At 38.6% G+C, this 23,990-nt stretch overlaps 2 protein-coding genes across 5 annotated transcripts in view; one reads left to right on the top strand and one right to left on the bottom strand.

Annotated features, from left to right (window-relative positions):
- ofd1 (OFD1 centriole and centriolar satellite protein) overlaps positions 1–15,576 on the bottom strand; it is a 61,535-nt gene extending 45,959 nt beyond the window's left edge. For 3 of the 4 annotated variants that reach the window (XM_080204012.1, XM_080204014.1, XM_080204015.1), the window contains exons 1-9: positions 15,257–15,478; positions 14,288–14,402; positions 13,115–13,330; positions 11,406–11,474; positions 11,272–11,302; positions 11,078–11,185; positions 9,835–9,971; positions 8,488–8,661; positions 6,921–7,027 (exon numbers count right to left, since the gene is read on the bottom strand). In XM_080204012.1, coding sequence (XP_080060138.1) covers positions 6,921–7,027; positions 8,488–8,661; positions 9,835–9,971; positions 11,078–11,185; positions 11,272–11,302; positions 11,406–11,474; positions 13,115–13,330; positions 14,288–14,395 — 950 coding nt within the window. In that variant the 5' untranslated portion in view covers positions 14,396–14,402; positions 15,257–15,478. The other variant, XM_080204013.1, reaches the window with a different exon arrangement.
- A 235-nt stretch (positions 15,577–15,811) lies between these two features.
- On the top strand, positions 15,812–23,567 carry trappc2 (trafficking protein particle complex subunit 2). The gene is made up of 6 exons (XM_080204010.1): positions 15,812–15,905; positions 16,513–16,641; positions 18,270–18,376; positions 20,787–20,935; positions 22,536–22,617; positions 23,154–23,567. The coding sequence occupies exons 3-6, from the start codon at positions 18,284–18,286 to the stop codon at positions 23,250–23,252; spliced, it is 423 nt and encodes a 140-aa protein (XP_080060136.1). The 5' UTR covers positions 15,812–15,905; positions 16,513–16,641; positions 18,270–18,283; the 3' UTR covers positions 23,253–23,567.
- The last annotated feature ends 423 nt before the right edge of the window (positions 23,568–23,990 follow it).

Raw genomic sequence — 23,990 nt, 5'->3', positions numbered from 1 at the left:
CTCCAAATTTGCAGATGACACAAAGTTGGGTGGGAGGGTGAGCTGTGAGAAGGACACAGAGATTCTTCAGTGTGATTTTGAGTGGGTGGGCAAAAGAAATGGCAGAAGCAGTATAATTTGGATAAATGAGGTTATCGACTTTGATAGCAAAAACAGGAAGGCACAGTACTATCTGAATGACCATAAATTAGGAGAGGGGAATGTGCAACGAGACATGGGTGTCCTTGTACACCAGTCACTGAGGGTGAGCATGCAGGTGCAGCTGGCAGTAAAAGAGGCAAATGGTATATTGGCCTTCGTAGAAAGAGGAAAAGGGATGTCTTGATGCAATTACACAGGGCCTTGGTAAGGCCATACCTGGAATATTGTGTGCAATTTTGGTCTCTATATGTGGAAGGATGTTTTTGTTCTAAAGGGAGGGCAGAGGAGGTTACCAGGCTGATTCCTGGGATGGCAGGCCTGACATGAGAACAGATTGAGTCGTTTAGGATTGTACTTGTTGGAAGTTCAGAAGATCGAGGGGGGATCTCATAGAAACTTACAAGATTCTAACAGGACTAGACAGGGTAGATGCAAGAAGGCTTTGCTAAAATCCATGTAAACTACATCAACTGCCTTATCCTCATCCACACACTTGGTTACATGCTCAAAAAATTCAATCAAATTTGTTAGGCCTCTGACAAAACCATGCTGACCATCCCTCATCAATCCTTGCCTCTCCAAATAGAGATAGATCCCCTCCTTAAGAATCTTCTCTAGTAATTTCCCAACCACAGATGTGAGATATGGCAAAAAACTGCAGCAGGCGACGGTGCAGAGGGACCTCGGGGTCCTTGTGCATGAGTCGCAAAACCCAGCCTGCAGGTGCAGCAGGTGGTCAGGAAGGCTAATGGGATGCTGGCCTTCATAGCGAGGGGGATTGAATATAAAAGTAGGGAGGTCTTGCTGCGGCTGTATAAGGCATTGGTGAGGCCGCAGCTGGAGTACTGTGTGCAGTTTTGGTCGCTGTACTTACGCAAGGATATTTTGGCCTTGGAGGGAGTGCAGAGGAGGTTTACTAGGCTGATACCGGAGTTGAGGGGGTTGAGCTATGAGGAGAGGCTGAATAAACTAGGCTTGTACTCGTTGGAGTTTAGAAGAATGAGGGGAGATCTCATTGAGATGTATAAGATGATGAATGGGATGGATAGGATAAAGGTGGAGAGACTCTTCCCGCTCAGAAAGGACAGTAGGACTAGGGGGCACAGCCTCAAGATAAAGGGGGGGCGGTTTAGAACGGAGTTGAGGAGGAACTTCTTCACTCAAAGGGTGGTGAATCTCTGGAATTCTCTGCCCGTTGAGGTGGTGGAGGCTGCCTCGCTAAATATTTTTAAGACGCGGGTTGATGGGTTTTTGATAAGCGAGGGGATTAAGGGTTATGGGGAGACGGCGGGAATGTGGAACTGAGCCACGACAGATCAGCCATGATCTTACTGAATGGCGGGGCAGGCTCGAAGGGCTAGATGGCCTACTCCTGCTCCTATTTCTTATGTTCTTATGTTCTTATGACTCATTGGTCTGTAGTTCCCTGGCTTGTCTCTACAACCTTTCTTAAATAGTGGAACCACATTAGCTGTTCCCCAGTCCTCTGGCATCTCCTTCTCATTGTATCCTGAATGCCTTTGGTCATGCATGGTTTTCTGGGTTTGTTACACCTTCCTTTTACAGGAAACATGTTGGGCCAGTACCCTCCCTATTTCATCTTTGAATACCACCCCCCCCACTGCTTTTGGGTGGCCAGGGAGGAATTAAAAATTTGGGTCGGAGCCCCTGCAATTTCCTTCCTTGCCTCCCACAACAGCCTGGACACAATTCATCCGGTCCTGGAGATTTGTCCACTTTTAAGCCCGCCAATATCTTGTCAGTGCCTTACAATCTCTCTCCGTAAGTTCCATAACTACATCCTCATTCTCATGGGTGAAGACAGATGTGAAATATTTGTTTAGCACCCTACCAATGTCCTCTACCTCTTCCCACAGATTTCCCACTTGGTCCCTACTCTTTCCCTAGTTATCCTCTTCCCATTGATATATTTACAGAATATCTAAGGATTTTCCCTACTTTTACTAGCCAGAGCTTTCTCATGTCTCCCCTTTGCTCTCCTCATTGATTTCTTAAGCTCCATCCTGCACTTTTTGAACTCCACTAATGACTCTGCAGACTTACTCCTTTTAAGCTTGTTAAAATCCTCTCTTTTCCTTCTCATTGTATCCTGAATGTCTCTGGTCATTCATGGTTTTCAGGGTTTGTTAAATCTTTCTATTACCCTCGAGTAACATGTTGGGCCAGTACCTTCCCCATTTCATCTCTGAACACCCTCCGCTGCTCTTCTGTAGATTTACCCACAAGAAACTCATTCTAGTCTATGTTGGCCAGATCCTGCCTAATTTTGTTAAAGTCTACTCTCCCCCAGTCCAAAACATTTTTCTGCAACTTTCAATTTCTGTGTCCATAACAAATTTTAATTGATCTATGTTCTGCCTGCTATCAGCAAAATGCTCCTTCACCAATACCTATCCAGCTTCATTCCCCAGAATTAGGTCCAGCACAGCTCTTTCCCTTGATGGAGCCTCTACATATTGACCTGAGAAGTTTTCTTATATTCATTTTAAGAAGTCTATTCCATCTAAGCCGTTAACATGATGGCTATCCCAATTAATGTTGGCAAAGTTGAATTCACCCAATACCTCTTATTACCCTCTTATTATTTTTACACCCCTCCACAAATTGTGCACATATTTGCTCTTCAATTTCCTGCTGACTATCTGGACTTTATAATAAACACCTAGCAATAAGTTTATTCCTAAACTCTACCCACAAAGCTTCATTTGATGCCCCCTCCAAGATATCAACTCTCCTTACTGCAGTAACTGCTTCCTTACCTAATAATGCAATGGCTCCTCCTCTTCTACCCCCTCCTCTGTTCTCGCCTGAAGATTCTATATTCCAGGATGTTGAGCTGCCGATCCTGCCCCTCACTCAACCACGTCTCTGTGATGGCTATTACATCGTAATTACATGTGTCAATCCTTGCTCTTAACTCATCCATTTTACCTTTAATACTCCTGGCATTAAAGTAGAGACCCTCCAGCTTGGTCTTACTCCCTGAAATTTACTACCGGTGTATTCCTTCTGACTTGATTGTTTTCCATGTTATACTGTGTCCCTATTCTTCTAACAGTCTGAGTCCCCTCCCTGTGCCAAACTAGTTTAAACATTTCCCAACAGCACTAGCATATCCACCAGCAAAGATGTTAGTCCCATTCTGGTTTAGATATAGATCGTCCCGCTTGTATAAGTCCCATCTTCCCCAAAAATGGTCCCAGTGATCCAGGAATCTAAAATCCTCCCTCCTGCATCAACTTTTAAGCCACACATTCATCTCTGCTATTCTCCTATTTCTGTACTCACTAGTTCATGGCACTGGGAGTAATCCAGAGATTACAATCCGAGAATTTAAGACTGTTAAAAAAGATTTACGCTTGAATAGACAAGCCCTAATATTTTATGGGACATTTAGTGGGCAAGTACTTTAACACCACATTTCTCAGCAAGTTGCTGTTTCAGTGAAGCTTCAGGAGAAAAAGAAACCTTAAGACTGTCAGATTTTTGTGTTTAACTGCCTGTGTGAATGCTAAAAGATGTTGTCCATTTTCTTCTAACAGCTGATAGCCTTGGAGTTATTCTTGCCACAAAACATGGACTAATAATTTTTGTACCGTCAGATGTGCCTACTAAAGCTGTAATGACCGGTGGCACAGTGGTTAGCATTGCTACCTCACAACACCAGGTTCGATTCCCAGCTTGGATCACTGTCAGTGCAGAGTCTGCACAGGTTTCCTTTGGGTACTCCAGTTTCCTCTCAGTCCGAAAGACATGCTGGTTAGATCACTGGCCATGCTAAATTCTCCCTCAATGTATATGAACAAGCCCTGGAGTGTGGCGACTCTGAAAGACGTGCTGATTAAGCGCATTGGCCAGGCTGAATTCTCCCTCAGTGTACCCAGACAGGCGCTGGAATGTGGCGACTAGGGAATTTTCACAGTAGCTTCATTGCGGTGTCAATGTTAGCCTACTTGCACTAATAAATAGACTTAAAATGTATCACATATGATATTGCACGAAACAATCTTAACTCACTATACAGCTTTGCATTAATTGGGAAAAATATACACAATTGCTAAATTTTTTGTAACGATTAAAAGCCCAAAGCTGAATGTTATAATATTAAAATGACTCACCTTCAAAAATGTAATTCAGCATTCTTTATATGCTAGTGAAGCAGCCAGGATTCTCTCAAAAAAATTCTAAGTTCCCAATGTGAGGGAAAAATGGGAGCAATTCCCACCAGTTTTTTAAAACGTATTTACCAGAGCAAATCTCTAACACTTTGAGCACCGTACAGGGCCTCAGCAGGATCCCTTCCAGCGGGGATGACAGTGGGCCTAGCACATACCGTCCTGGGCCTGCTAATCATATGGAAATTCAAATTTCCATACAATAACCAGCTTTGCACTGATTTCTGGTGTGGAGCTGACGATGACAAAAAAAAATTGCTCCGGGAGATGTGCAGAGGCCATGGTGCCCAGTATGAAGCCCATAAAATGGCTGCCGCTGATGTCTCCAGCCTGCTACATTACTTGAGCAGCGCACTAGAATTTACCCTCCAATTAAAGACCTAAACTGTATCAATAATGAAATTGTATAACCATGGTGCTGATCACAAACAGAAATAGCAAGTCAGTTCATCAATTTCTTATTCTGCAATGATAATTACCTGCTGCAAAAGCCATGCCTGTTTGAACAATGTGCAGAACAGGAATGGCAAACACAAGATAATTAATTATTTTATGCAGTAACTCAAGTTATGAGCAATTCTTTCCACTGAAGTTGCTATTTAACCTGAAAGCAAGTAAAATTTTTTGAAAGAGATGCACAGACAGGCACACCTAAGCAAATATAGCTGGTCAGTGAGCCTGCTCGAAACTTTTAAAAACTATTTAAAAGTGGAGATACTAAAGCAGTTTAGACCCAATTCACAACCAGAGAATCAAGGATTCAACTTAAAATCATGAACTTAAAATTGGGTAATTGGTCAAATATTTTGGGCAGTTTATTAAATATAATGGGCCACTACAGGAAATAAAACGCTCAAGTAAAGTGCTCAGCACTGGAGAGAAATTACTGAAGCGGTGCAACTAAACCAATTCAAAGCAAAATAGCCCAGATGCTGCAAACCAAAAAGATCTCTGACTTAAAATTGCAAACTTTGTTTCTCTCTTCCCTGTGCAAGACCTGCTGAGTACTTCTAGCATTTTCTGTTCATATTTCAGATTTTATATTTATGGTGTTTTGCTTTTGTTTAAAGACTCTTGGGTTCCCACTTCTTATTCATTTTCTACTCACTACAATAACTGTTTTGTGATCCTAATAAGCAACAATCTCTGCTGTATCACCTACAGTGGTGCACTACTGAAAACAGTGCTCCATATTGTCATGGTAGTGTGCCGTACATCATGTGTGATATCAATCTTCAATTTAACAAAGCAAACAAAGACACCAAAATGAGATGGCCACAAATCACCTTACACTTGGTATTATAAGTTCATCAGTTTATTGTAAAGTTTTAATATGGCCTAAAATCAAGACATGTCCAGGCATACCCTTTATCAAATTCCACATCACCTGATGTGAAGAACCACTTCAACAGATATACTGGAACTAAATAGGACCTTACATTTGCACTTCTATAAAGCTTGTTCTGAAAGTTTATCAAGATATAAGCTACATTGAAGGTGTTCCTATCTCATCAGAACGTTTAAAGGATCATTCAGGAAGTCATGCTGGGACATTACAGAATCTAACCAGCTAGGCTTAAAACAATAGCCACGGTCCATCTAGACATGAGCTAAGCAAATACCCAGAAGGTATGTGACTAGAATATCCATTTTTGAAATCTCTTATTGTAACACACAAGCTATTAAGTAATAGTCTGGAAGAAACTTGTCAATGGGGCAATAAAGCACTCTTTCTCCCTTCTCTTCCAAGTCCAAGGTCCTTTCTCTATTACAATTTGAAATCCAGCAGAAGAGATGGAGGATTTTCAAATGAAAATGAAAGGGACATCAGGGGAAAACCATTGCCATTTGGAAAAGGCAGATTACGTCTAGAATTTGTGGTGGGATCCACAGTGGGTTAGCCTAAAGTTCGCTGACTCTCGAGTGGGAAAGCCAGAAAATCCTGATCTACGTTTCTAAAGAAAAGACTGCCTCCAGAAATCGCAATTGAACTTCAATTCCACTCAACTTACACTAGATCACTGTGGCGGTAATTCTGCTTAAGCTACATGTACCAGCGAAGGACTTGAGTTAATGCTCTACATTACATTGAATTTTAGTTTGGTCAAGAAGTGATTTCATATTGTATAACTTGTTATTTTTGCATGTGTTTGTTCTGAAGGTTGAGTATGGGTTTTACCTATTTAAATATTTTTATATCTTTGTCTGGGTGGGTTTTAACTCAATAAAAACAAACTCCTTTTTGTAAAACTCTGTGCCATTAGTACAGAAATGGTTAAGCACAAACATTAAGTAAATAACTTTGTCCTTAAAAAAATTACACAGAACCCTGTTATGACAATCGAAGATTGAAAAAAGGACAAATCCTGACATCTGTCCTCATCAATTGTAACAATGTCGATTACCAGTTAGCAGAAAGAGATGTAATCAATTGGAGTCAATGTTTCAATCCCAGAGTTTGTCATTTCAAAAATTTCAATTACAAGCATGAGAAACCATATGCATATCCACATTCCTATGGGAATCTTTTAAAATGGCAATTATAAACATTATTTCTTTTGCTAATTTGACATTTCTACTTACAATTCAAAGGCTTCAATTCGTTGTCTAAGTTCAACCTCTCTATTTCGCACAGCTTCAATGTCTTTTAATAGGCTTTGTCTCTGCATATAGATTTCTTTTTCTTCTATCTGTAGGAAAATCGATATTCTAAACATAATCTGAATGATAAGATAATCTCATTAAATGTTATGTGCTCAGTTTTGTAACTAAGCAAATAAATACAGAACTGGAGATCAATTCTTACTTTCATAGTTGTGGATTAGTTTTAAATAAAATTACTTTATATATAAATATTAAAATGTATCCTAAACTTGTGAAGATTGTTGTCACAATTTAAAACTGAGAAACAATGGCTCAAATCTTCCACAAACTGGCAATCATCATCAGGTTGCTGCATCTAATTATTTCCCACCCTTCAGCTGTTCCTCATTTCTCACCAAGTCTTTTTAGCTTGGCCCCTCCAGAAATACAGAGTGCAGTATCCATAGAAAACTATGTCTAGCATAGCAAGCCGTGTCCTTTCTACAGCACCAGCCGCTTTATGATAAGTTTAAAGAACAATTGTGGATGGGTGAATATACCAGTGTTAGTGAATACGTGAATGTGTGAATGGGTAGGATGGATAATGTAGATGAGCAAATTGCTAGGTTGGTCAAGTGGCACGTGGGTAGGTAAGTTCTGGGATAGTTGGGTCAGGTTGGGGAGAGGGGTATTGGTTAATGCACCCATGATCCCCAAAGGGCACTGCCTTCCCTCCTATTCTCCCAAGCACTTGGGGGACCTCAATGGCCTCCCGTCCCACCGGCGAGGCCATCGCATCTGGTCCCTGTTGCTAGAGACCACACGTGATCCTCGCCAGTGAGGACATCTAACAGTGAGACCATTAAGACAAGTGAGCCTGGACTATTCCATCTGGGCTCACTAGTGATATTTAAATTTGGATTTAAATATTAAAATCCAGGAAGGATGCGAGGCTAATCATGCTGGCAAACCAATGCCAATATCATTGCGAGAGGGAGAAACTAGGCACAAGCCCAGTTTTTTGCTTATCTTGTGACCTTACTGGCTTGCCATGCCAATCAACCAGCATGAGAAGTTAATAAGATCATCCCCTGTAAGTTTTCAAGGGGCAATTACATATAGCACGTAACGTGCAGGGGATCAAAGGATAGAAGGGGGCGGGGGAGACAGAATCAGGCTGTTGAGTTGGATGACCAGTAATGATCATAATGAATGGTGCAGCAGGCTCAAAGGACTGAATAAGACTCTCCTGCTCCTATTTTTGTGACCGTATCATCATACAATCCACTGATTGGTTTACTGGAGTGTGGACAAAATACAAAAGGGTTCATTCCTCTGCAAATGTTTTGTGGCATAAATTTTGTCTGCATTTGCAAACAGCGTACAAGTTTTGTCCCATCCCTGACTGCCATCTTATTTTGTCCAAACACATTTCCACAAAAGGCAATGCATTTAAAGGTTGCATTCAGCTTATTGCTGAAACATACTAGCAGTTGTAAAAAATTATGACTCATCCATAAATTCATAGTTGCCTAGTGAAATTATTCTATTTTGTATCTAAACCGACCTCCTGTTGTTTCTGAAGTCTCTCAATAGCATTCTTCTCTCTTGTGATCAATGTTTCAGACTTCATCTGGTACATTTTATCTAGCTTTGATCTGTGCTCTTCAATATTCTTCTGTGACTGCTCCTTCTCCTGAATCCGAACCTTGGCCAATTCCAGATCCTTAAAATGCTGCAGCTACCATGATCAAAAGGACTGTTAAGTGTCTTACACCAAGATGAATCTTTAAGAGAAAGCAACTACATCCAATTAAAAAAGCAAACATCAAAATTAACTGCAATATAATTCATCAGGACATGTGAAAATACAAATTACACCGACACCACAAACATTGGTCAATACTTTTCCTGTGATAGAATATAAAGCATCAGAGCAAAATGTGGAAAACAACAGTGAACAGAAATAGTTGTCTGTAGCAGAAGATACTAATGCACAAATACATATCACTAGCAGGCCTGCTAATAACATCACTCATAGTTTGTGGGAAATTTTGTAAGGACAAATTACAATGCTGGGAACACCAACTTAATTAATTCCAGGGCAGCCCTGCACCTGGGAAAACAATACTGAGATGGGGAATCCAATTTGGCACTGTTTTTAACAGAATCCATGAAACACTGAAGTGGGAACAGGAAGAATGCAAAATGACCTGGGGTTACCATGGGGGGGGTCCTAGAGCATTTGTCTAAGTAACTGAGTCTGAAAGCTATGCAGTGGTTTCAGGATTGGAAATGTAATCCAGGTTTGTGAACAACGTAAGGGAATCAGAGAATGGAAAAGACATCTGGAAGCGGGATCATCAGATTTGAGATGGGGACCTTGGATCATTAAAAAATTTGATAGCAGATGCTTATGTCAGTCAACCTCTCCCCCAGTTTGTATGCAGTTTGCATCCTCAGATGTCACATTCAAGTGGCACAGCAATGTACTAGTTAGCTCTATTTTTCACCATGACAACACACTTTCAATTCAATACATACAGGACAGTCACAGATTGGTACCAGTACAAAAAATACATCCATCAGAATCTTATCTGGCATGCCAACAGAAGCATTATAGGCACACAGCCACACTTAATACAAAAGCACTATAATACTGTCCTAATGAATTGTAACTTCTAACATTAGCTATTTTTACAATTTATGCTGATGTTGAAATTGTGCTACACTGGACATCAGTAAATTGGGGCACCAATAGCAAACTACTCCAGTGCATATTCTCATTAGGTCCTTTTAATGGTTAAAAATACCGAAAATTAAATATTTCAGATAATTAAGAAAGAGTAATCAAATAAATGTAAGATCTAATAAGCAATTTACTGATAAAATGACTAAAAAAACAGTGTACTACCTCTTGCTGCATCTCTGCCTGAAGCTGTTCTTCTATTTGTTTGCGATATACAAGCAGTTTTGTTTCCCAAAAGTCATCTTGCACATTTGTTGGATGAAATGATGCATATTCTTCATCAACCAACTGAAGTTTATCAACTACAAGAAAGAAAGTGGGAATTTAGTATTTAGTACTACATAAAAGAACAAATCAGACGGGAATAGTGGAATTGCCTTTGCAGTCCATCTCTAAAGCACTGCTCTATTCTGGTTCCATTCTTAGATAGCATAATGGAGGTAGTACAATAACCTACTCTTCTTCATTAGTACATCCTATGCCTTGGTGACATTATATAGGGATCAGGTTCTAGATTCATTCAGATGACAAACAGCATCGTTTCATACCATCTCCACTAACCTAAATGTTGCTGCCACAACTTCAAATTTCCTGCCTATTATCAGGACAAAGAATGAGTGAAAACTTTTTCCAGCAGAGTATTGGCAAAACTCAAGTCAGCCCCTTCAGCTCCTGTCAGTATTTCTAAGACATTGTCCTCAAGTCGATCAACCTCCAGCTGTCATTTTAAGCTGAGTCAGGAAGTGCCAAACTTTGTCATACTAACAAATGAAATATTTTGTGGAATTTTCAGTAACTCAATTTTGAAAAGTTGATAGATTTCTGTGACTATTATCCCTCTGGTTCACAACAAAAAAAACTATTTGCATATTTCACCAGGATTTGGTTCCTTAATATAACCATTACGACTAATGGTGCACTGGCCATGCTAAATTCTCCCAAACAGGCGCTGGAATGTGTAGCCGAACAGGCACTGGAATGTGGTGACTACAGAATTTTCACAGTAACTTTATTGCAGTGTTAATGTAAGCCTACTTGCGTCACTATTAAATAAACTTTAAATTTAACGTATCCAATTAATATTTTTATTGATGAAACAGAATGCCCTAATCAGTGGTAAAATTGTAGCAACTAAATTAATACTTTGCTGTTTCAGTATAATTGTGTTTTCCATCACATTTTTTTAAGTTAGTAATCCATGGCCAGAACTGTGAAGCTTTGTAATTAAGAAACATAGCCAACCCCACCTTTCATTCAATAGAGGCTGACTAATTATAGAACAGTTTCTAGGTCCAACAAAGTATAATTAAATTGCATATGCTGGAAGATTTATTTAATTTAGAGACATACTCTTAAAAAAAACTTGCAAGGATAATTATTTATTCAAATAGACTCCCCATATCATTACCAATAGATTCCTTGTACTCTGAAACACAGTTGGTCTGAGTTTGTGCATCTCGATAATCCCGAGTTAAATGATAATCCGTCAATTCCATCAGAAACTGAATAAGAAATCCTATTAGAAACAAAAAAAGTAATTTTGTTAAAAGTGTAATCCTCTTTATATATGTAATGTTACAGTATTTTAGACTTCATTTTTACCTTTTTGATGATCCTTTTGCAAATTTGAAATCTGCAGTAAGGAAAGTAAGGCAAAAAGACATGAATGTTATCCGACATAAAGGAGAAAATTCCAAACTAACACTCATTTATAATATAATTAAATTCAAACTCACAATAGATTTGTAAAGGTCTGATCTGGGATTGATTTTCATGATTTGTAGGAGGTCTCTTGTTGTAAGTACCTATGAAAAATGTTTTTAAAGTGAAATTCATTTCAAAATTGCTCTGTTTTATTGCATTTGATGATGAAATCCATCTCTGATTGCATAAACAAAATCTTTATGCAAATCCACAGGAATAGTTTCCCACCAACTGCCATGCACTAATAATTTGATTTTTTGATTTGGCTGTTTGCCAAAATAAAAAAATTCTAATCACAAATACACATGTATTGCCTCAAGCAGACAGCCTTTATAATTGACCAACATCTCCCTGTGAATTCCAGTGCTACACAATGCTGTTAATAAAGAATTACTGGAGAACCTGAAAAATAATTAGGGTTTCCTTTCTTACTTGCAGGCAATAATTTAAGCCCAAAATTAATGTGATCCTCTTCCTGAAGAGTGAAATATGATTTAAAAATCCTTCATTATTTTAATTAATATGTAGCGTACAGCTTGAAAGCTTTAATTACTGAATAAAAATTACTAAAAATAGCTGCAAATTAGTTTGGCTAATATTAGGATGAGAGTGCTATGATTGTTAGGGGAATTATGCATAAATTCAAATCTACTTTAATAAAGCCTGAAGCAATCAGAAAGATGGAGAAGAACCTTTTGTTTTACTAGAAGTATTTGAAACATTAATCTGATTCCTGAAAAATCATCATAATCAATACATAATGGTGAATTAACTTTAATTCTTATTTATTAAATCTTCCACTGCAATGGAAATTACCCCCATTGCATGGATTTTACAACAGTCAAACAATGGGTTATTAGTTTATGGTTAATAAATAACCTGCTGACTGATTTCAGTGTTCAATTAATCACCCATTGATGTATTTCACCAAATGATCTTGTCCTTTGTTTTAGCATGGCATCCAGACAATTAAGATTTTCAAACAGCCCCTAAACAAAATTATTTTCTGCAACAGTTCTTTATCATTTTCAAAATATCGATATTGGAAATAAATTAACTTCATCTCGCAGACACAAGTCACAGAACTTGCAGCTTGTTGCAAAAACATCCACAAAATGATTTTAAAAATTTTCTTTTGTCATTCCCTCTATAGCCTAACAGTTAAAAGCAAAGGAAACGTATTGTGCAGAATACCATAAATTGGATTACTGGATTGTACTGAGTTAGTATATCTGAGTCAAAGCAATAGAAAGGGCACTGCAAGTGCCTTGACTATCCTGGGATAAGGGTGAGGGAAAATTAAATCAGTTAGAATTCCTACATGGTTGCCATCAGCAGCATCTGGAGAAGTTACTGAGTGCACTATATCTTAGAATGAGTCAGTGGCTTCACCAGTGGAAAGAAGGGAATCAATGGAAGAGTTTTCTTTGCTTACTTGATAACAGACATGTTTATTATTAGATTGAAATTGAATTAGTGGTTACCATTAGAAAATAAATTCCTTAGTTTTACTAAAACATTTGGATTAATCAAACTATGCATGTTGCTTTTCCAAAATCAAATTTAAACTCAAATAAAAAGTGACTAACCATATTGTAAAAGAAATTGACTGAGTTTATTGGCTAGGCACAATCTTTAAACTATACTTAAAATATGTGTTCTGATTTGCTGTTTCAATTCCAGGTTTGTTTCCCACTGCAGTAGTTACTTTTTTCAACAATTAAAGTACAGTTTACTTTACCTTTTCCTTTTCTAAGCCACATTCTGGATAAAAGACGGACAATGAGTACTCGTATCCAATCCTATGCAAGTGGTCCACCACAATACTATTTGCAGCCATTATCAACAGAGAATCCTCATCTGCAGAAGGATTTGAATGACGATGACCATTTGTGGGTACGCGTCCATTTAAACCAGGGTGTGTTAATTCACGAACAAGCTGATTTCGAAGCTGAGACTGACCAACAGAAAATTTATAATGAGGCAAGTACTATACAAACTTTTGCAGAAACTTATTCAATATTTATTAAGATTCCTACAATATTCACTCATCTTTGTTATTTGATGCTGGATGATGTGCAAGTTAGCATTCATAATAACTTGTCAACTGTGTAAAATATGTTCATAACCAATGTATGCAGTATCATTATTAACTGACCTGGCTAGAATAAACATGTATTTCAAAAAAGCATCTGATATCTTCCAGAAGTCTTTTTTTTATTTCATCGGACATGCGCATTGCTGGGTGGCTAGCATTTATCGCCCATCCCTGGTTGTCGGTGGGCAGTTGAAAGTTAACCACATTTCTGTTGCTCACATGTACCCCAGACCAGGTAAGGATGGCAGATTTCCTCCTCTAAAGTACATTTGTGAACCATATAGGTTTTTCTGACAATTGTCAATGGTTTCATGGTCATCGGTAGATTCCTAATTCCAGATTTTTATTTTAATACAAATTCCACCATCTGCTGTTGCAGGATTCAAACCCAGGTCCCCAGATTAATAGTCTAGCGATAATACCATCAGGCCAATGCCTTTCCCATACACCAAGATCTTTAAAACCTTTAAAAAGATGAATTTAATTGAATAGACACACATTTGAGGAAAATTAGCTGTTGAGCAATCACCAACTTGGTGGGGTAACCCCATGGGCTAGATAGTTGCTAACTGACTCATATAAAATCACAAGATTTTAGAAATATGGTAAATTTATTTTACTTCATGTGTAGTTACTATATTTTTCTTCATACTGAACTCTTAAATATTGAAATATGAATATATGAGTATGGGCTAGAAATGTAAAAATTACCCAACCGTGGAGGTAAAGAATTTTAGCTAAGTTGTAAAGAGACACTAAGGTTGTCACAGAAAGATGCTGAAAACTATTACCCTTTTGGTCAAGAAAAATAAATACCTTTAAGGAATCTAAGACACCCCGATTTTTGAATGTTTGATAAAGTCTTCTCCGAAGCTCCTCTGAAGAAATAGCTTCACAAGTACCAGAAGTAATTTTAGATTCCATTTATGCACTGCAATAAACAAAAACATCCTTACTGTATGAATAGTACAAAATATAAGCATCAAAATTAATTAAATCTACATTATCTTCTTTAAATTTATTTTGCAAATGTTAGTTAAAAGTAAACTTTTAGTTACCAACCTACATTATCAGCAAATAAACAAACATGCCACAATATTTTCTTTACATTTACTTTGCAAACAGTTATCTTTTGTAATTGTTAAAAATAAACTTTACTTAGTTACAAACCTACACCATTACCAAATAAACAATACTGAAAATATATTTTAGTAATTGGATGAAATTTATGGGCTTGAAATAGTCCTTTTCATCTAGTTAAAGTCCTGTCTAAAACTTCCATTCCAGTGATTACATGACTATCATTAGATTGGTTGTTAAATATCAAACTATGGATAAGTTAGAAGCTTCATTTATAATGAAGTCAAGGGTGTGCTGGTTAAGTTGACTGGCTATGCTAAATTGACCCTAGTGTCAAAGGATTAGTAGGGGTAAATATATGGAGTTACAGGAAGAGGGGCTGAGTAGGATTGTGTTTGGTGCAGACTTGATGGGCAGAATGGCCTCCTTCAGTACTGCAGGGATTCTATGATCAGGGCTGCTGTGACCTGAACCATGCTGGGACCAATGTGCTAGCTTCATAAAGCTCCTGTTTGTCCAAGGCTATGTGAAACTACAAAAGTTTGTGATCGTAGCTCAGTCCATCATCAAACCAGCTCCCATCCACTGACTCTGTCTACATTTCCCACTGCCTCGGAAAAGCAGCCAGCATAATCAAGGGTCCCACACGCTCTGGACACACACTCTTAACTGGGAAAAAAGATACAAAAGCTTGAGGTCACATACCAACTGAGTGAATAACAGCTTCTTCTCTGCTGCCAGATTTTTGAATGGACCTACCTGATACAAAGTTGATCTTTCTCTAAACTCTAGCTATGACTGTAACACAACATTCTGCACTCTCTCACGTCCTTCTCCCCTATGTACTCTATCGCAATACACGTGACAATAATAGATCAAATCGTTTAATTTAGGGACCTTAATCTAAATGGCGGATGTTGTTCTGCAATGGCGACATACCACAAGTTCTCCCTTCCCTCCCACGTCGGGCAACATGCACAAGTTTAAAAAGCCTCTAGGCAACAGCCTCCTAAAGTCGCCGCACAATTCGACACGGGAACCCACCTAAACTCGAGCCCCCCCAGCCCCTAACCGCCTCCTCCCGTCACTCCAGCAACCAGGCAACGCCTCGCGCCGAGCAGCAACACGTCACCACGCCGATCAGCAGCACGTAACCGCGCACATCAACCGTTAATTCCGCCCCGCTGCACTTCAGAAGCGAGAACCCGATTGGTTTACAGATGAGGGTAAGCGGCACCGTCAAGCATGTTATCTAGCGATTGGTCCGCACTCCAATCGGTTTGTCTGGACGCTTCCCTCCCGGTTTGGGGTGTCAGTTGTTGCAGTTATTGCTGGGTTGGGCTGTGGATACCCGGTGAGTGTGTAGAGAGGTTGGGAGAGCGTTTTAGCTTTGTCGTCAGAGAGCCAAGTCCCACAACGGAGGGAGCTGGCCTCCTCCTCCTCAGTGGGTCTGGGGAGCCTGGGCCTGGATTAACTTGTGCTTACGGAACGGGTTTACCTTTCAGCCGAATAGAGCACTCGGGGTTTGGGGGGGTGGCAGCTATGAGCAGCCCCATCTTCATCGTCATAGAGATATACAGCATGGAAACAGGCCCTTCGGCATAACTGGTCCGTGCCGATAGGTTTACCTGAACTAGTCCCATTTGCCTGCGTTTGGCCCATATCTCGATAAATCTTTTCCCATCCGTGTACCTGTCCAAATGTCTTTTGAATGTTGTAATTGACTTCACTGCCCATAATGAGTGTTTGTAATTTCATTGTCTGAGAGCCTTAGTGTCCCTCTCATTGACAACATAGTGGTGGGGAGGCAGATGTTCCATTCAACTGTGCAATAAAATTCCAGAAATACAAATGCAGGATTTTATGCTTTATTGAATATTATCTTTTCGTGTATTTTTTTCAACTTTGTTGTTTTATCTGTTCTTCATCACTAACCCTTGAGTGCTGCTCATTCCCTATAGGTGGCAGTGGTCGCAAAATGATTACTGATGAGAGAGGCAGTTCAGCCTATCCAGGCAGATCTTAAAGCTCCCTCATTTCACAATCAAACTCTTAAAGGATTGTAAGGTTTTACGCTTTCCCCTACTCTTGTAAGAAGTTTTTTCTGTCCATTCAGTGTATTTAACGTGAAGGGAAAATGTCTTAAATTTACGTTTTTGCTATTTTAAATGGATAAACCTTTCTAACTATTACAATAATTTTTCAGCTTTACTTTTTCCATACCCTTAACTATACTCTTGCATACTCTTAAGATCACACTCAGATGCTGCTTTTTTTAAGCTGTCCCTTCAGTCTTCTCTCATTTTAGACCTTTGACATGGAATATCAGCCTTATGTCTTCATTTAAAAATCGGTCTTGTGTCTCAGCAAAAGAAATAGATGCTATTCATAGAAATCATAGAAACCCTACAGTACAGGGAGAGGACATTCTGCCCATTAAGTCTGCACTGACCACAATCCCATCCAGGCCCTACTCCCATATCCATACATATTTTACCCACTACTCCTCTAACCTATGCATCTACGGTCAATTTAGCATGGTCAATCAACCTAACTCTCACATCTTTGGACTATGGGAGGAAACCGGAGCACCTGGAGGAAACTCGTGCAGTCACAAGGAGAATGTGCAAACTCCACACAGTGACCCAAGCCAGGAATTGAACCCAGGTCCCTGGAGCTGTGAAGTGGCAGTGCTAACAACTGTGCTGCCCCAAGGGGCATTTTGGCCATAGCTCTATACTGTTTGTCATTTCCTTTGACTTATAACCTTACTGTTCTACCCATGTCTTTCAATGTACATTGGTGTTGTTGATTGCTACCCTTCACTGGTTTGATATCCTGAGCGCTGAGGGAACTGTTTATCATTTGTTTATTGTACATATACATGTAGAAGATAGATTGTATATTTTATCCAACTTGCTGTATAATTTGACTGGCCTATTCAAATTTCAGCCTCCCACCTAGTTTGTATAGTTTGACCACTTCAGGGTAAGTTTCTGAATCCTTCACTAATGTGAATTGAAATGGTAAAGGTCCCAACATGAAGCCACAGGGTTTGTTACTTATTTCTTCTAGTCTCCATCATCCATATGTAATTTTACTATATGCCCAGTTTTTGATCCAGTTTCTTATTCTTGGAGTTTACTTTGAATTTGTATCAGTCTGAGTTAAAACTTTGTTTAATTTTTTTTGAAAGTCTGTGTTGCATGTCGTAACGCTTTCCAAGGATTTCTCTGGGATTTCTTCTAAATTCAGCTTGACTACTGTTAATAAGTAGATCATTATTGTTTATCTATTTGCACCTTGCTTAATTAGACATTCTGCATGTATTAATCTGCTCAGAGTTTAGCAATGAAACTAGATCTTTTCCTCGCCTCTGCCCCCTTAATTTGGATAACTGAAACCAATCATATATTGCATTTGCATCAGTTATGCCCTGTAATTATTGCTAGCCATTAATTAGAGAGCATTATTGACAGTCCCTGGGAAGCAGTCATGTGTGGCAAAGGAGATTTTAATGGGAAGAGACAAAATGTTACTTAAAAAAAAATGAAATTGAGGGGAATTGAACTTTAATCAGCAGAATATAAATGCTTTCAAAGTAGTTTTACTTAGAAATTTTTGATTCCCATATTGAGCATATATACTTGAGCTCCTGCAAAACCACAAAGGTGATAGTTCTTGATTAATTTTAATCTGAATGTTGCTTTCCTTACAGGTTAGATCAGCAATATGTCTGGTAGTTTTTATTTTGTTATAGTTGGTCACCATGACAACCCTGTTTTTGAATTGGAGTTTCTTCCAGCAGGCAAAATGGAACCCAAAGTGAGTATATAGTTATAAATCACTCTTCCTTAGAAAACATTTCTACCTTGTATGTAGTCATGGTTGACTGTTTCCATCTCTGCCATTTATGCCCATACCTCTCCAGCAATATTCTTTGCCAAAGGTCTAATTCACACTTCTTAAAAATTTAGTATAATGTTATTCTGTCTCCACCCTTTGAAAACTTCAAATTATTGAAAACTGCACATCCTGTGGCTTATCCAGCATCTTGTCCTTGTCATGCTGGACTAGCTTCTGGTGTCCCAGAAAATCAATTTGCAAGATTCTTGTTCTAAAATTCCTGTGATCCTTCAGGACATTGTGGGAGGCTAGGGGGGAAATTGCAGATCCCTAGCTGAGATATTTGAATCATCAACAGTCACGGGTGAGATGCCTGAAGATTGGAGAGTGGCAAATGTTGTGCCTTTGTTTTAAAAAGGGCTGCAGGGAAAATTCTGGGAACTGCAAGCCTTACATCCTAGTGGTAAATTGTTGGAAAATGTTTTGAGAGACAGGATCTACAGGCATTTAGTGATGCAAGGACTGATTTGGGACACTCGGTATGGTTTAGTGAATGGAAAATCATGCCTCTCAAATTTAATTGTGTTTTTGAAGAAATAACCAAGAAGGTAGATGAGGGCAGTGCAGTTGATGGTGACTACATGGATTTTAGCAAGGCCTTTGACAAAGTACTGCATGATAGGTTGTTGCATGAAGTTAAGTCTCATGGGATCCAGGGTGAGGTATCTAAATGGATACAAAATTGGCTTCTTGACAGAATGTGGGGATCCTGGCATTCTTGACAGAAGCCAGAGGGTGGTTGTAGAGAGTTGTTTTTTGAACTGGAGGCCTGTGACCAGAGGTGTGCCTCAGGGATCAGTGCTGGGCTCAGTTATTTGTCATTTATATTAATGATTTGGATGAGAATATAGGGAGCATGGTTAGTAAATTTGGCATAGTGGACAGTGAAGAAAGTTATCTCCAATTGCAACGGGATCTTGATCAATTGGGCCAGTGGGCTGACAAATGGCAGATGGGAGTTTAATTTAGACAAATGAGGTGATGCATTTTGGTAGACTGAACTCACTCAGTTAATGGTAGGGCGTTGGGGGGGGTTACAGAACAAAGAGATTGAGGTACGTGTTCATAGCTCCTTGAAAGTGGAATCGCAGGTGGACAGAGTGGTGAAGAAGGCATTCGGCATACTTAGTTTCATCGGTCAGAACATTGAATACAGGAGTTGAGACATTGGTAAGGCCACACTTGGAATACTGTGTGTAATTCTGGTCACCCTATTATAGAAAGGATATTAAACTAGAAAGAGTGCAGAAAAAACTTACTAGAATGCTACTGGGACTTGATGGATTGAATTATAAGGAGAGGCTGGATAGACTGGGACTTATTTTTTCTGGAGCATAGGAGGCTGAGGGGTGATCTTTTAAAGATCTATAAAATAATGAGGGGCATTGGAAAAAGATAGGGATTACCTACCTTGCCTAATGTAGGGAAGTCTAAAACTAGAGGGCATAGATTTAAGGTGAGAGGGGGGAGATACAAAAATGTCCAGAGGGGCAATTTTTTCAGAGGGTGGTGAGTGTCTGGAACAAGCTGCCAGAAGTAGTAGTAGAAGTGGGTACAATTTTCTTTTAAAAAGCATTTAAATAGTTACATGAGTATGATGGGTATAGATGGATATGGGCCAAATGTGGGCAATTGGGATTAGATTAGGGGTTTTAAAAAAAAAAGGCAGCATGGACAAGTTGGGCTGAAGGGCCTTTTTCCATGCTGTAAACCTCTATGACTCTAACTCAAGTGATCTTGTGAATTCACTTCTGTGGCAGCAGGCAACTGTTTCTCTTCCCCACCCCCAATTATTTGTAAACCTCACATCATCTCCAAAAGCCTCACGATGATTTCCATTGACTCTGTCTTCTCTGCCAGCCTCCTGTTTCTCCCCTGCTTCTACCCACTTTGTATTTTCAGTTTACTTCCTAGAACTACCAGTAATTGTGATTTGGTTGCTCTGATGTTAAAACGGGGAAATATTGTTTTTATCCACCTACAGTGAATTGTTTTGCAGGGTAGCAATTGGAAAGGAAAGCTGCCATTTTTTTAAGAAAGGTTTCTTGGAGAAATTCTCTCAAGGGGCATGATTCTGTGGACGCTATCCTAGAGCATGGTGGATGCAGGACATTGAGTAAATTTAAGGGAGAGGTGGACAGATTTTTAACTAAGGCTTTGAATGATTGTGGTGAATGGACAAGTAAGTGGAGTTGAGGTCGAGGGTGAGATTAGCACGATCGTATTAAATGGTGGTGCAGGCTCGAGGGGTTAAATTGCTACTCCTGCTCTTAATTCTTAAGGTTCTTATGGCTGTTTGCAATTTATTAAAACTTGTTCTCTAAAACAGGATGATCACCGACACTTGAACCAGTTCATAGCTCATGCTGCTCTTGATTTAGTTGATGAGAACATGTGGTTATCCAACAATATGTACTTGAAGACTGTTGATAAGTTCAATGAATGGTTTGTCTCTGCATTTGTTACGGCTGGACATATCCTTTTTGTGAGTAAATTTTATCCAATTCTTTATTCTCCAGAAAGAAGAGCATTCACACAGAAAAACATGCTTTTGTCTGGTTTTTTACCTTCTGCTCACATAGCAGTTACTTTACATGTGTTGAATGTGATTTATGTAGGCTTAGTCAGAATTGTGCGTGAAGAGTAATATATTTTTGGTCAGAGGGAATAAAGAAGAAAGGAACTAGCTACATGTGGCAAATTCTTCAGAATTTGCTGTACTTTTTCACTACTGTGGCTGGAATTGTTAATATCACCTTTCTCCAGAGAGAATTCAATATTTCCCCAGTTCCAAGAAAAGGCTGTAAACCATCCACTTGGATTAACATATATCTTATAGGACTTTATCAATATGCTGCAAAAGTCACATTCTAGAATTAGGTGGCTTTGAATTTCAGAAAGGTGAATTGAGGTGTAGTATTATAGATAACATCTGTGTGAAGTTTGTCAAACTTGAGTTGATATTTGTATTACACATAATTAAATGAGTTTTCATCTTTAGAAACCACAAGCTTCATTGTTTCCTCCCCCCACCCAAATATCTAGAGTATGTGAAACAGAAATGATAACATAACTGATAACATAACTTAAGTAGTTCTTTGAAAAGCACTGTTTTATGAAAAAATTGTTTGGTGTGCAGGAGACTAATAAAACTCCAGTTTGTCCAGCATTGAACATTGTGACACAAGTTTCTAGATGAGATCTCTGCAAACAAATTTCACATTCTTGATCAGGAAAAAGGAGATATTTATTGTCTGTTTAGCCTCAATTTAAATAAGGTCCAGAAGTGAAAGAATCATGCCCTCAATCACTGGTAGCCAGTTCCCTCTCCTTTTAATTTCAGTAATTGGAAAGTTGGTTTGCCATAGTTTCTGTATGATAGTGATACACGATTGAACACAATGGTAATTTTTTAAATTATCTTTTCTTGCGTTGGGTAATTGAAAGAGCAATAATGAACCTTGACTAATACAAACATTGAAAGTTGGCATTTGTCAGTAATTTCACATCCAAGCACAAAATTCTCATTGAAGGATATTAGATGTACACAAATGAAGGTTTTCATATTCTTGTACAGCAACTATACTATTACTACAAAAAAAACTTTTGTAGTGACACTCCAGTATCTAGATATAGGGGGAAACAATGTGACTTGTAGTTCTTAAAGCAAATCATTGCTTGACTCAACCTTGGATTTTATAGAATATAATTAAAATCTATGGCCCTTATACTTATGATTAGTCAAGACACTGATCCTGGCCTGGTTTAACAAAATAATTCCCCCTTTCCCAGATACTAATGTCATTTCACCAGGAATCAAATGCCTCTTTCCAGAACACTCTTGGAGCCACACATTCATCTTCTTAATTTGCTTGATCTTATGCCAGTTTGGTCAGGTAACAATCCAGAGATAATTATTGAGTTTCTGGGTTTTGTGTTGAAATTCTCAGCAGGATATCATTCCTAATTCTGTCCATGTTATTGGTTCCTCCATGGACTATGGTTGTGCTGAAAATATGTAATGGAAAAATTTGTTCCACTGCAATTTGTTATACTTCCTTAATTCCACTTCACATATGAGATTCATTATGTTACATGATGTTCGGCAAGAAGATGGGATAAAAAATTTCTTTAATGATGTCTATGATCTGTACATTAAAGTAAGTAGATTTAAATTTAACTTTTCTTTTCCTACAATTAAATTTTTTAGACTAATTTTTTTAGCCCTTTTCCCACTAGGATATGTTTAACTTGTCTAAATGGGTTATCTTACTGATGTTTCCTATTCTACATATATTGAGGAAGATTAAGTTCACCGATAAATATAGCTCTGATTTCAATGGGCCTATGATCAGACTTAATGCAGTGTGAAATGTTAATACAGATGGTGATTTCATGTTGAGGGTGAACAGGGAAGATCTGTCAGCCCTTGGGAGATTGCATGGAGGAGAAGCAAAATTGTCTTTCCATAAGTAAATCAGTATGATTACTAGATATGGCAGCTAGATTGGATTACTAGATATGGAGATTGTGGTCAGTGTAGACTTGATGGGCCAAATGGCCTCTTTCTGCACTGTAGGGTTTCTATGATCATAATTGTCCACATCTTTACACTTCCTATCCTGGATAGGCTCAGCTCTCTAATTTGTGCTTAAGAAATATTTCCATTCTAATGTATGTATGTTTTTTCCTCCAGTTTGCCATGAATCCATTTTATGAACCCAACACCCTCATTCGATCAACAGCATTTGATAGAAAAGTTCAGTTCTTGGGGAAGAAGCATCTGCTGAGTTGAACAAATGATAGTGTGTATGTGTGTGTATATATAGTAAATAATATAAAAACAAGTACTTTATTCTGTATATTTTGATTTTTGACAATTTTACTGTAACAACTCTGCTATTCCTTCAAGCTTGCATTGGGAAATGTTATCATTAATATTTACTAAGTGCAAATGACATGCAGAGGTTATTTGTCTAGGTTTACCTTTCAACAACTGTGCCCCTATTGAAGTTTCCTTTGTAATTTATCAGTCATGCTTTAATCAGCTTTAAAAATAATTTATGGTATACATCTGCAGTAAATCTTGAATCTGTATACACTTCAATAATTACTTCTGTCATATTTTTACATTCAATTCCTAGTTAGTTGTAGTTTTGTCAGTCATGGTATTGTGGAATGCCTGCACAGCAAAAAAAAAATGGCCATATTCCAACCATTTCCTCTACTTCATAGCTGTAAGTTCTATAACATAATATCAAAAGATCAGTGTAGGAATGTCTGTCTGTACAGACTAGAAGATTTTATATCACCAGCTAGGCTATTATTAAGGGTATTAGAGTTGTACCTAGTTATTTACACTTACTTTGGGATTATTTCAAAGCTGCAGAAGCTTGCACCTCTTCTGTTGAAATTCCTCAGGTGTTGGTAACTGGCACAACAATGTGCATAGCTCAAATGGGAGACATTCAACCCCTTTAAGAGCCAAGCTGACTGCTAAACAATGAGGTGTCCCCTGGGCAGCAAACTCTAT

This window comes from Carcharhinus amblyrhynchos, chromosome 15, assembly GCF_965287045.1.
Source record: "Carcharhinus amblyrhynchos chromosome 15, sCarAmb.v2.hapA, whole genome shotgun sequence".
Lineage (NCBI taxonomy): Eukaryota > Metazoa > Chordata > Chondrichthyes > Carcharhiniformes > Carcharhinidae > Carcharhinus > Carcharhinus amblyrhynchos.
This window is presented reverse-complemented; position numbering and strand designations above follow the sequence as displayed.